General features: G+C 42.6%; 1 protein-coding gene across 1 annotated transcript in view; it reads right to left on the bottom strand.

Moving 5' to 3' along the window:
• The window catches only part of LOC126203996 (putative fatty acyl-CoA reductase CG5065), a 105185-nt gene that overhangs the window by 56040 nt on the left and 35411 nt on the right, over positions 1-13734 (bottom strand). Inside the window, exons 4-5 of the mRNA XM_049938428.1 lie at positions 9677-9786; positions 230-422 (exon numbers count right to left, since the gene is read on the bottom strand). Of these exons, the coding sequence (XP_049794385.1) occupies positions 230-422; positions 9677-9786 (303 nt within the window). The remainder of the gene's footprint in view (positions 1-229; positions 423-9676; positions 9787-13734) is intronic.

Raw genomic sequence — 13734 nt, 5'->3', positions numbered from 1 at the left:
TACACAGCTAACATTCCTATTAATAGTTTGTGCTCTATACAGCCAAAAGCCTTTATTTGTTCCACGAATACTCTTGCGCATTTATTTCTAGAAGGTTGGAACAATGCCAGGCAGCCTTCTTCCGTGACAGCCATGGGTATGAAACAACAATGGAGAGAAATGAAGCTGTCTTGATGCCTAGAGCGCATCGTGAGAACTTTGCACCAGCGACCGACCACAAGCACCATACCTGTCGGTGGCGACGTCCCAGGCTGCAGCGACCATGCAGTTGGCTACCATGTCGCAAGGCACCAGGTCCACCAGCCTCCTGACGTCACAGTAGAAGATCCTCAGCAGGCCGCTGCACGCTGGCGCCACCACAGCCATGGGGCCGTTCAGACTGTCCATCCAACCCGGGAAAGGCTCTGCCATGGTCGCCACCACTGGAGGCACACAAGTAGATTAGATTAGTTAATTATTCATTCCATAGACCCATAAAAGAGGGTATTCTCCGGGGTGTGGAACATGTCAGCTAAACACATTACAAAAATGTAACTAGAAAAACTTGAGTTTCATTAATTTTCATGATCCTCAGTCAATCAACATTAAAATTATGTGCACGAATTAAATTTAAACTTCAAATATTTACAGGTTTTTGGGAGAGCCAGTCCCGACAAAACTCTACCATCTGGTGAGCACGATGTATGAGACAGGGGAAATACCTTCAGACTTCAAGAAGAATATAATAATTCCAATCCCAAAGAAGGAAGGTGTTGACAGATGTGAAAATTACCGAACTATCAGTTTAATAAGTCACAGCTGCAAAATACTAACGCGAATTCTTTACAGACGAATGGAAAAACTGGTAGAAGTCGACCTCGGCGAAGATCAGTTTGGATTCCGCAGAAATGTTGGAACACGTGAGGCAATACTGACCCTACGACTTATCTTAGAAGAAAGACTAAGGAAAGGCAAACCTACGTTTCTAGCATTTGTAGACCTAGAGAAAGCTTTTGAAATTGTTGACTGGAATACTCTCTGTCAAATTCTAAAGGTGGCAGGGGTAAAATACAGGGAGCGAAAGGCTATTTAGAATTTGTACAGAAACCAGATAGCAGTTATAAGAGTCGAGGGGCATGAAAGGGAAGCAGCGGTTGGGAAGGGAGTGATACAGGGTTGTAGCCTCTCCCCGATGTTATTCAATCTGTATATTGAGCACGCAGTAAAGGAAACAAAAGAAAAATTCGGAGTATGTATTAAAATCCATGGAGAAGAAATAAAAACTTTGAGGTTCGCCGATGACATTGTAATTCTGTCAGAGACAGCAAAGGACCTGGAAGAGCAGTTGAACGAAATGGACAGTGTCTTGAAAGGAGGATATAAGATGAACATCAACAAAAGCAAAACGAGGGTAATGGAATGTAGTCGAGTTAATTCGGGTGATGCTGAGGGAATTAGATTAGGAAATGAGACACTTAAGGTAGTAAGGGAGTTTTGTTATTTGGGGAGCAAAATAACTGATGATGGTCGAAGTAGAGCGGATATAAAATGTAGACTGGCAATGGCAAGCAAAGCGTTTCTGAAGCAGAGGTATTTGTTAACATCGAGTATAGATGTAAGTGTCAGGAAGTCGTTTCTGAAAGTATTTTTGTGGAGTGTAGCCATGTATGGAAGTGAAACATGGACGACAAATAGTTTGGACAAGAAGAGAATAGAAGCTTTCGAAATGTGGTGCTACAGAAGAATGCTGAAGAGGAGATTGTGGCACAACTTGACAAGAAGAAGGGACCGATTGGTAGGACATATTCTGAGGCATCAAGGGATCACAAATTTAGCATTGGAAGGCAGCGTGGAGGGTAAAAATCGTAGATGGAGACCAAGAGATGAATACACTAAGCAGATTCAGAAGGATGTAGGTTGCAGTAAGTACTGGGAGATGAAGAAGCTTGCACAGGATAGAGTAGCATGGAGAGCTGCATCAAACCATTCTCAGGACTGAAGACAACAACAACAACAACAATACTTACATCTGCTTTCATTAAATCCATCATTCCGACATTTGCTAGTTTCTTGGCTATTACAACCAAGTATCGTCAAAAATTAAAGTAAATTATTCATTTCAGTGATCCTCAGTTAAGAACAGTCAGATTATGTACAAGATTTAAAATTAAGCTTCCACTATTTACAGACTTAAGACGTACATCTGCTTTCCATACATCCATCATTCACACAGCTGGTAGTTACTTGGATGTTATAACCAAGAATTCTCAAAAATTAAAGTATAATAAATTTCCATTAAAATGTACAGCATTTGTTGAGAAACTCATGGATGGAATAGGAGAAGTTGGCCACCAAAAATTCTATTAAATAATGTTTAAATTGTGCCTTGTCTGAAACTAAACTCTTAATGGTTGCTGGTAACTTATTGAAAATATTCGTTGCTGAATACTGGACTTCTTTCTGGGCAAGAGTAGGTGATTTTAAATCTTTATGAATATTGTTCTTTTTCCTAGTATTGATACTGTGTACTAAGCAGTTAGTTGGAAAAAGAGATGTATTATTTACAACAAACTTCATTAAGGAATAAATATACTGAGAAACTGCGGTTAATATGCCCAATTCTTTGAATAGGTTCCGACATGATGTTATTGGGTTTACACTACTCATTACTCTTATTATACGCTTCTGTACTATAAAAAGTTTTCCTCTGTTTGTAGAGTTACCCCAAAATATGATACCATACGACACAATGGAGTGAAAATAAGCAAAATATGCCGGTTTTTATATTTATATCTCCTATGTCTGACATCATTCGCATTTCAAACACAGACTTGTTTAGGCGTTTTAGCAGTTCGTTAGTATGTTCCTCGCAACTGAATTTATTATCAAGTCGTAATCCCAAGAATTTTACACTCTCAACTTCTCCTATTTCTGTGTCATCATATTTTATACACAAACCAGAAGGAAGTCTCTTGGAAGTTCTGAACTGCATATAGTGGGTCTTTTCAAAGTTTAATGACAGTGAATTGGCCAAAACCACTTAATAATGTCAGTAAAAGTTTGATTAGATGCCCTTTCTAAATTTGTATTTGATTTACTATTTATTGCAATGTTTGTATCATCCGAAAACAAGACAAACTTGGCATCTGGTAATGTAATAGATGACAGGTCATTAATATACACAAGAAACAGTAGTGGACCTAGTATGGAACCTTGGGGAACACCACATGTAATTTCTTGTGCACGTTGTGTGAGGGGTAAAGATGGCAAGGAGAACTGTCTTTAATAACTGCACTTGTGAATTCGTTGCAATACTTCATCCCATAGGGCACCTGCCAGGGAAGAAAAATAGATGACAAAAAAAAGCAACAAATATGCACCACAAAGGAAATATCCGAATGGGATGGAACTCGCTAGATGTGATTTTCATGAACAAACAAACGATTAAAGTTTCCTGAAATATTGCATGATTTATTGAAGAGAAAGAACTTCACGAATTAAGTAACTCAGTAGCGTGTTGGGACCAGCCGGTGTGGCCAAGTGGTTCTAGGCGATTCAGTCTGGAACCACGCGACTGCTATGGTCGCAGGTTCGAATTCTGCCTCGGGAATGGATGGGTGTGATGTCCTTAGGTTAGTTAGGTTTAAGTAGTTCTAAGTTCTAGGGGACTGATGACCTCAGATGTTAAGTCCCATAGTGCTCAGAGCCATTTGAACCAATAGCACGTTGGTCATTACGCATCCAGTTATTCGGCTTGGATCCGACTGATAAAATTGCTGGACATCCTCCTGAGTGACATCGTGCCACATTCTGTCCAAATGCGGCGTTACATCGTCAAAATCCCGAGATGGTTGAAGGGCCTTGCCATGTCACGAGATGGTTGAAGAGCCCTGCCCATGTTGCTCCAAACGTTCTAAATTGGGTAGAGATCCGGCGACATCGCTGGCCAAGGTAGGGTTCAGTAAGCACATAGACAAAGCAGCAGAATCTCTCGCCGTGTGCTGGCGGGCGTTAACATGCTGAAATGTAAGCCCAGGATGGCTTGCTACGAAGGGCAACAAAACGGGGCGTAGAATTTCGTGGACCTTTCGCTGTGCTGTGAAGGTGCCAAGGACGACTACCAAAAGGATCCTGCAATGCAATGAAGTGGCACCCCAGACAAGGCAAAGGTCCAGAGTTCGAGTCTCGGTCGGGCACACAGTTTTAAGCTGACAGGGAGTTTCACCCCAGACATGCTTGTCGGGCCATGTGGTGGGCGACAATGAGGTTGGTTTCTCACTGCTGTCCGAGGCGAGTCCAGACACGTCTTTGCTGTTCATCGGGGCTCAGTTCGAAACGGGAGCCACTACTGAAGACAACTGTACTCCAGCCAAGAGAGACCAGATGAGATTTTCTACTGGTTGTCTTCGTGCGTGCCAAACTCTACTGTGACAGGCAAGGTCGCCGGAATCTAGCCATAATTGAGAAGGTCTGAAGCAACATGAGCAAAGCCCTCGAATCATCTCTAATGCTCCAATTAGACTTACCATATGTGATCAGAAGTATCCGGGCACCTGGCTGAAAATGATTCACAAGTTCGTGGCGCACTCCATCGGTAATGCTGGAATTCAATACGATCTTGCCCGACCCTTAGCCTTGATGACAGCATCCACTCTCGCAGGCATACGTTTAATCAGGTGCTGTAAGGCTTCTTGGGGAATGGCACACCATTCTTCCCGGAGTGCTGCACTGAGGACTATCAGAGCGATTCTAGGCGCTTCAGTACGGAACCGCACTGCTGCTACGGTCGCAGGTTCGAATCCTGCCTCGAGCATGGATGTGTGTGATGTCCTTAGGTTAGTTAGGTTTACGTAGTTCTAAGTCTAGGGGACTGATGACCTCAGATGTTAAGTCCCATAGTGCTTAGAGCCATTTGAACCATTCTTTTTTTTTTTTTTTTTTTTTTTTGCACTGGGGACAGGTAACGATGTCGGTTGGTGTGGCCTGGCACGAAGTCGGAGTTCCAAAACATCCCAAAGGTGTTCTATAGGATTCAGGTCAGGACTCTGTGCAGGCCAGTCCCTTACAGGGATGTTATTGTTATTGTCGTGTAACGACTCCACCACAGGCCATGCGTTATGAACAGGTGCTCTATCGTGTTGAAGGATGCAGCCGCTATCCCGGAATTGCTATTCAACAGTGGCAAGCAAGAAGGTGCTTAAAACATCAATGTAGGCCTGTGCTGTGATAGTGCCACGCAGAACAACAAGGGGTGCAGGCCCCCTCCACGAAAAACACGACCACACCATAACACCACCCCCTACGAATTTTACTGTTGGCACTACACACGCCGGCATTTGAGGTTCACCGGGAATTCGCCATACCCACACGCTGCCATCGGATCGCCACGTTGTGTACCGTGATTCGTCGTTTTTTCCACTGTTCAACCGTCCAAAGTTTACGCTCCTTACAGCAAGTGAGGCGTCGTTAGGCATTTACCGGCGTGGTCTGCGGCAAATGAGCAACCGCTCGACCATGAAATGCAAGTTTTCTCACCTCCCGCCCAACTGTCGTAGTACTTGCAGTGGATCTTGATGCAGTTTGAAATTCCTGTGTGATGGTCTGGATAGATGTCTGCCTATTACAAATTACGAGCCTTCCCAACTGTCAGCGGTCTCTGTCAGTAAACAGACGAGGTCGGCCTGTACGCTTTTGTGCTGTACGTGTCCCTTCACGTGGCTGCGAGAAACAATCTCTCTACAGTGAGACGTAGCAAAATGAAGCGCCAAACGAACATAATCGCGCACAGGCGAACGACTGTCGCACGAGTCTCCTTGCCTAACAAGGGGAGACCGCCAATTGTGAAATTCAGATTCGATTCATATTGCGCATAATAAAAGCTCATAGCCAGAGGTGTAATGTGGCAAAGCACCAAGATGCACTTCTCAGCCGTTGTCGAGAAAATCGACAGTAAAAAGAAACCGTTGAGGTGAAATACTATCTACGTTTTGTAACTTCCTACAACGTCGTGGCGCAGCGGTAAGCGCTCGGGTTCGTAATCCGATGGTCGCCGGATTGAATCTCGCGCCATGGAACTTTTTTTTTAGTATTTGTTATTTGTAATATATATATATATATATATATATATATATATATATATATATATATATATATAAAATTCCCGGCAATCAGTTGCAACAATTATGCATACAATAAGTTGTTGAAAGTCGTTTGTCGTGGAAAAACTGGCCACTTCGAACATGATTATGTTTTCTGCAAACAAAGTTCTATTTCACAAATGTTATTAATTGTCTTCATAATGTTTACACGTGTAGTTAACGGAAGACGTAGAAACGATATTCCGAAACGAATACGTATAGTGTAAGTCAAACGTTCGAATTAGAGACCCCATGATATATATATATATATATATATATATATATATATATATATATATATATATATATATATATTGAATTACAAAAAACAAATACCAAAAAAAATGCATGGCACGAGATTCGATCCGGCGACCTTTGACTTACGAACCCAAGCACTTACCGCTGCGCCACGACGCTATAGGAAGTTATACATCGTAGAGAGTGTTTCACCACAACGGTTTCTATTAACTGTCGATTTTCTCGACAACGGCTGAGAAGAGCATCTTGGTGCTTTGCCACATTACACCTCTGGCCATGAGCTTTTATTATGCGCAGTATGAATCGAATCTGAATTTCACAATTGGCGGCCTCCCCTTGTAAGATGAGAATTTTCCTGTGCCTGCGCAGAGGGGTGCGTGTTCTTGCGGCGTTACATGCGTCCCCTTACGCGCAACTGCCGCACGCACAATAGTGCACACGCTAATTGTTACACGTGTGAACGCGTCTTAAATGCGCGATTGTACATAAATAACCTTGTGAAGAAAAAAATAGAAAGCAGTTTAATGTTCGACATGTGGTCATGTTTTTCTGTGAGAAAGTGTGTTACATTTTTTAAACTAGTTTTGATAGAAGGAACATGCAAATAGCAAAATAACTAAATGCAGCCTTCTTTACGTACTGTCTGCTACGCGACCGGTGACCAAGCCTGCAGTGACCTTATTTTACCCAACGCTGGTAGGATCTACGAGGGGCGTTCAGAAAGTAAGCTCCGATCGGTCGCGAAATGGAAACGACTATGAAAATCCGATAAAGCTTTGCACAGATGTGTTGGGTAGTGTCTCTAGTATAACCCCAGTTAGCATCACGTCGCTCTTCTCATTTCTGAGCTCGCAGTGAGTGCGTAAAGATGTCTAGAAAATAGTGTCTGCCGCCAAGTACGAGGGCCTGGTGAGAAATTTCGCCTGAAGCTATGCAGCTAACATTACATAACTGTCGTGCTGTTTCTTCTTCAAGACAATTCTCAGCCGCATTCTGCAGGGGCAATGAAGATGCTCCTGCATCGTTTTCAAATGGAAATGTGAGATTACCCACAATACAGTCCGCAATTGTCTCCCCCTGAGTTTCATCTCTGGTCACATGAACCGCTGTCTTTGAAGACAACATTTTGACACAGACAACGAGGTGTAGGCCAGCGTGGAGAATTGGCGGAAAGCACTGGCGGCTGCCTTCTATGATGAGGCTATTGAAAAGTTGGTAGAACGCTATGACAAAAGTCTAAGTCAGAACGGCGACTACGTAGAGAAGTAGCTGAAAGGTGTAGCTAATTGTTACAAGTAAAACATTTCCGATGTTCACTGTGGTTTCAATTTGGCAATCAATCGGAGCTTACTTTCTGAACAGGCCTCGTATTTTACTCGCTTATCGCGTAGAAAGGGGGAGTGTAGACAACTAAAATCTAGTTTAATGTCCAAAGTCTGTGGCGTAGGATTGTATACTGAGCTGTTGTGTGAATCTATCAGTCCAAACAAACGACACGGGAAGCAAGACTACACATGATGCCGCAAGCAGGGAATGTAACTTACGCAAACAAAAGAATAGTTTTCGTCAGTATTTTAGCCGTTCTTCCGATCAAATATGGACAAGAAATTATGACAGAAGTTACTTTAGTTATAGTCTAGAACAGGTCATTGTACGGAAGTGAAAAATTTGTTCACCGCTACTAGTAATTCCCAATAGCGCGTCTCCATTTCTTGCCGAGCATCTCTCGTCTTTTAAGTGCTAGTCTTTTTGGCGTAAGTCAAAACTAGTGACATAAACTGATTGTCACCTTTGTATTTCAGGTACAATGGAATTTTAGGCTACAAAATAATATTTAATTTAACAACTGATATCCACCTCACTTTAACTCTTCCTTTTATTTCTTTTTCTTTCCATCCTCTATTGTCTTTAAATGCAGTAAATAATAATTAAATTAATGTGTTTCTTATACGAATAAGATTAAATGAACGCATATTCAGATTGTAAGGTTTTCAGACATTTTCTGCCATGGTAAACGATTCATCCTTACTATACTGGGACAAAAATGCACGAGTAGTGGATAAGATCGTTTAATGTAATCTGTGGTGCGGTTGCTTGCCAGTCGGTTGTGCAACGCTGGGCCATTCGTGTTACGAGGCATAGCAGCAAACAGTTGAGTTTTAGGGAAGGAGCTCTGACGTTTGCGAATCTGGAAAAAATTATCTGGAATACTTTATTGTGGACATGACAACATGTTTATTAAGCTATTTCATTGTTTGTATTGAGGGAGGATACTTTTGGAGGAATATTTCATGGTAACCCATGTATGTAAAAGGATGAAAAGTTTGTCGGAAATATTAATTGAAGGAAATCTTTGTTCCTTAGATAACATAATATTCATGATTTGTGTTCATTTGATCTCTTTGTTTCCGTGATGTCGCAAATTAGCCGTTGTTTGTAATGCTGTAATTTTTGTAAAGAGAATTTCGTAATTGTCTGTCTTCTTACTTTGTACAGTCATTCTTTTTTTTTTTTTTTTGACAAAACCCATAGTTTAATTTTTCAGGAACGATTTTCTTTAACGTAAAATCCTCCTCCTTCAATCTTAATTAAGTTTTGAATATTTTGTCGTGTATGCATTTCATCTTATGCCACACGCAGACACAAATTCTTCCTGACAAGCAAAGAAAAATTTAGAATACATTATTCTTCTTTAACTTCGAGAACATCGATACACCAACACAAAATAGTGTACTGAGAAAAAAGCAAGTTACTTTTCTTTTAAGGGATATCTCACTTTGCACTCTTGTGAGCAAAAATACGCCGTCAGAATTGTCAGATGTTGTCCTAAGTAAACAGATTGATTTACAGTAAACAGTGAAGGTAATATTAAACAGCTATTTTCTTCCGTGATGAGCAGTATTTTATTTCGTGGATATTTTGAGTCAGACATTGCGCTTCATGTTACGTAGCGTTCATAATGCACTTCGGTATCGAGTGTCAGTTAAATAGTTTTCATTGAGGACATAATGCGTTTCTTTTGGCACTTAAGTAGACTCATTTTCATTACTTCAAATTCAGCATTTCATTAAAATTTAAGTTTTGTTTCACGACACTGTTCACATGCGCAACACAGGCATGTCTTGCAATAGTAATTTGAGGAAATACCTCCACTTCTGAGCGTATCTAAATGAAGCTGGTTATTCGAGTAAAAGAATCTGAAAAATTTGAAACTTTAACATGACAACTTGATATACATAAGACGAACAACGTTATGGAAAATAGGAGTAGCGGGGGAAATTTAGCATAGCAAGCATACTGACCAATTGACGGTCTAACGATGGCTACTGGAAGGTCAGAGAACTCCTGCTGGATAAGATGCTCTGCAACAGCTTTTGTGAAGGTGTAAGTGTTCGGATACGAGCCTAGAAACCTGAAAAGAAAGAAAGAAATTTAGTATGCTAGTTGTCCATCACCGAATCATCCACATTACATTACTCGATAGGTATTTGTTAACGGTTCATATTTGGTGACTCTGAGCTCATTTACGTCTGCAGTTTATAACAGGGCCATCAACAGGGGAAACGCTTGTGGGCAAATGAAAGCTTGTGCAAAAAGCGAGTTGCGAAGCTGAGGAGGTGGCGTAGAGAAACGAGCGGGAGGAAAACATGGGTTATTGCAATTAAACAGGAGGGGGCACGTGTCGGGTGGTTATAATTAAAACTCAATTACTCACAGAGGTGCAGAGTGGTCTATAACTATCGTATGGCAGCGAAACTTGGTAGATATTCTAATGCGGTAACGGCGAACTGATTTACGCCGGAAAAAAATTAGTTCCGATTTTGGCCAACAGGCGCAAATCTGGCGCTGTGAATGCAGGAAACATAAATAGAAATCTTTGCGTATGTAATGGATTAGCAATGGGACGTGGGAACAGAATGTTAAACATGTGAGAAAGGCGTAATGTTGATTTTATTATTAACCGCCAGTTAACACAATTTGTTTATTTGAACACTGGAGGAGTCGATGAGATGCTGTACAGATTTGCACCTGGTGGCTAAAACTTGAACAATTTCTTCTCATCATTTAAAACTTCCTGGCTGATAGGCCGTGGTCGAAGTATAAAACTCTCCCCTGACGTTTCGTCTCCGACTGCGGGAGACATCCTCGGAGGTAGAGCGCCGAACTGCGAAGAGGACTCGAGGAAGCGCTGATTATACAGGCAGTACAGAGGGCGCCACTGTTGATCACGTGGCGTCGGCTTTGAGATTGTCTCTGGTAATGCCAACATTCTCCACTGAAAGTAATCGATCGTTACGCTTGCGGTGTAACGCTGACATCCAAATTTTATCCAGTTTAACACCTTCGTCTTTTCTGTTAAAATTATTACGGTGTCTATCAATCTCGATAGCCTCTATATACATTCCTGCATAATAATGCGAGGTTTTTGATATGACGCTCGTCTCGCTGAATTTTATTTCATAATCACCTACTTGGTAAACATGTTCCGCTTCGGCCAATTTATCCGTGTGACCAAGGCAGCAATTCCTCTTATGTTCAACAAGACGGGTGTTCACACTTTTCTTTGTGGTACCGATATAAACCCGTCCACAACTACAAGGAATTTTATATAGCCCCGGTGTAGCCAAAGGGTGTCGTGCATCTTTTGCCGATCTTAAATATTCTTTTATTGAATTTCCTGGATGTGTTTGTGATTAAACGAAAGGACGGAACGTTGGGCCATAAGGTGTATAGAAATGCAACACATACTGATCGTTATCTACATAAAGATTCAAACCACCACCCTAGACAAAAAAGAGCTGTAATGAAAACCTTGGTAGACAGGACGTACAAAATTTGTGAACCTGTTTATTTAAAAGATGAGACAGAACATCTACCGTTAACTTTCGTGAACAATTGCTATTCCAGCAAGGATATAGATCGAGCACTTCCCTCTAGGCAGAGAATCAGGAGCAACGACGAACAACAGTCGCCCAAGGGCAAAATTTTTCTTCCGTTCATTAGTAAGGTCACAGATCGCATTGGGTACGTTTTAAGCAAGTATGGGGTGGAAACTATTTTCAGACCCACCAGGAAAACAAAAGAATATTTAAGATCGGCAAAAGATGCACGATACCCTTTGGCTACACCGGGGTAGTTGTGGACAGGTTTATATCGGTACCACAAAGAGAAGTGTGAACACCCGCCTTGTTGAACATAAGAAGGATTGCCGCCTGGGTCACACGGATAAATCTGCCGTACCGGAACATTTTTACCAGGAAGGTGATCATGAAATAAAATTCAGCGAGACCAGCTCGCATTATTATGCACGTATGTGTAGAGGGGCTAACGAGATTGATAAACACCGTAATAATTTTAACAGAAAAGACGAGGTGTTAAACTGGATAAAATTTGGATGTCAGCACTGCACCGCAAGCGTGACGATCGATTACTTTCAGTCGAGAATGTTGGCATCACCAGAGGCAGTCTGATACCCGACGCCACGGGATCGACAGGGGCGCCCTCTATACTGACCATATAATCAGCCCTTCCTCGAGTTAGCCGATGGCGGTGGCCGTGCGGTTCTAGGCGCTCCAGTCCGGAGCCGCGCTGCTGCTACAGTCGCAGGTTAGTTAGGTTTAAGTAGTTCTAAGTTCTAGGGGACTAATGACCACAGCAGTTGAGTCCCATAGTGCTCAGAGCCATTTGGACCATTTTTTTTGCCTCGAGTTCTCTTCGCAGTTCGCCGCTGTACCTCCGAGGATGTCTCCCGCAGTCGGAGACGAAACGTCAGGGGAGAGTTTTATACTTCGACCACGGCCTATCAGCCCGGAAGTTTTAAATGAAGACAATACTGGCCGTGAAAGCTTACATTACATGATCAGTTTCTTTTCAGCGTGAATCAGTTTTGCATTAACCCATTTGCATATCTTCCAAGTTTCGCTGCCACACGATAATTACAGCCCACACTAGACTTCCGTCGGTACCTGCACTTTTGTTCTAACCTTCTGGTACAACATGGAAAAAAAGTTAGGCTGGCAATCGCAAATCATCAGCAGAAAATGAGCTGGCAAATCAGAGACGTAACCGTGGGTTGTTTCATTGCGTTGTAAATGACCGACGCCTATGTAGGTCATTCCTGTCAGCTGTGTCAACAAAGCATCAAATATTACCAGATGGAGAAGTAGTATACTGTGTCCACGCAGAGGACTCTGATTCGATTTCCAGTAGTGCCAGGAGCTTTCGCTTGCACTCAGCCAATGGCGGAGCTACTCAAAGTAATGGTAGCGGCCCCAGGTCACGAAAACTGCCAGTGGCTGGGAGAGTGCGGTGTGCTGACCCCACGCCCCTCCGTATCCAGTAATGACACCTGCTGCGCATGAAACAGATGACACATGTCCCAAAAACAGACATCGCTTGCATAATTAAGGCAGTGATGGTCAATGATCCCTTGAGTGCAGGTCGGCAGTAATTTAGAAATCTAAGGGTAATCGGTGAGACGTCACGAGTAACGAGGCTAATGATCAGGGGCACTACATTGTTGCCGGCCGGAGTGGCCGTGCGGTTCTGGGCGCTACAGTCTGGAACCGAGCGACCGCTACGGTCGCAGGTTCGAATCCTGCCTCGGGCATGGATGTGTGTGATGTCCTTAGGTTAGTTAGGTTAAATTAGTTCTAAGTTCTAGGCGACTGATGACCTCAGAAGTTAAGTCGTATAGTGCTCAGAGCCATTTGAACCACTACATTGCTAGTGTGTGGTGTAAGCTGAGAATCTGGGTCTGACGGGAAGTATGCTAGAGCAATCCATACGGTTGTGGTGACCACTCAACCTGAATGACATAACAGTTAGCGCAACTGCCCATTAAGCAGGAGACCCAGGTTTGAATCCCAGTCAGGCTCAAATTTTCAACTTGCCCCATTGACATAGATCAATGCCCACTGGCTGCTAATGTCTGTAACTTCAAAATGGTTCAAATGGCTCTGAGCACTATGGGACTTAACAGCTGTGGTCATCAGTCCCCTAGAACTTAGAACTACTTAAACCTAACTAACCTAGGGACATCACACACATCCATGCCCAAGGCAGGATTCGAACCTGCGACCGTAGGAGTCGCGCGGTTCCGGACTGAGCGCCTTAACCGCGAGACCACCGCGGCCGGCAATTTCTGTAACTCCTTTGTGTACTGATTCATAACGGCTGCAGGATGAAAATGGTGTCTGCTCTTTTGGACATGTCTGAAAGAAAAGGCACCACACATAAAGAGAAATATATCTTTGCTGGGACGTATGTAGAGTGAAAATCAATAACGCGCTAAGTACAAATAATGATTCCTAATTATTCAGGTTTTTTTATGAAAATCTTTTAATGAGAAACCCTCAGC

This window comes from Schistocerca nitens, chromosome 9 (genome assembly GCF_023898315.1).
Source record: "Schistocerca nitens isolate TAMUIC-IGC-003100 chromosome 9, iqSchNite1.1, whole genome shotgun sequence".
Classification (NCBI taxonomy): Eukaryota; Metazoa; Arthropoda; class Insecta; order Orthoptera; family Acrididae; genus Schistocerca; species Schistocerca nitens.
Note: the sequence above shows the minus strand (reverse complement) of the source record. Positions and strands in the feature narration are given on the sequence as shown.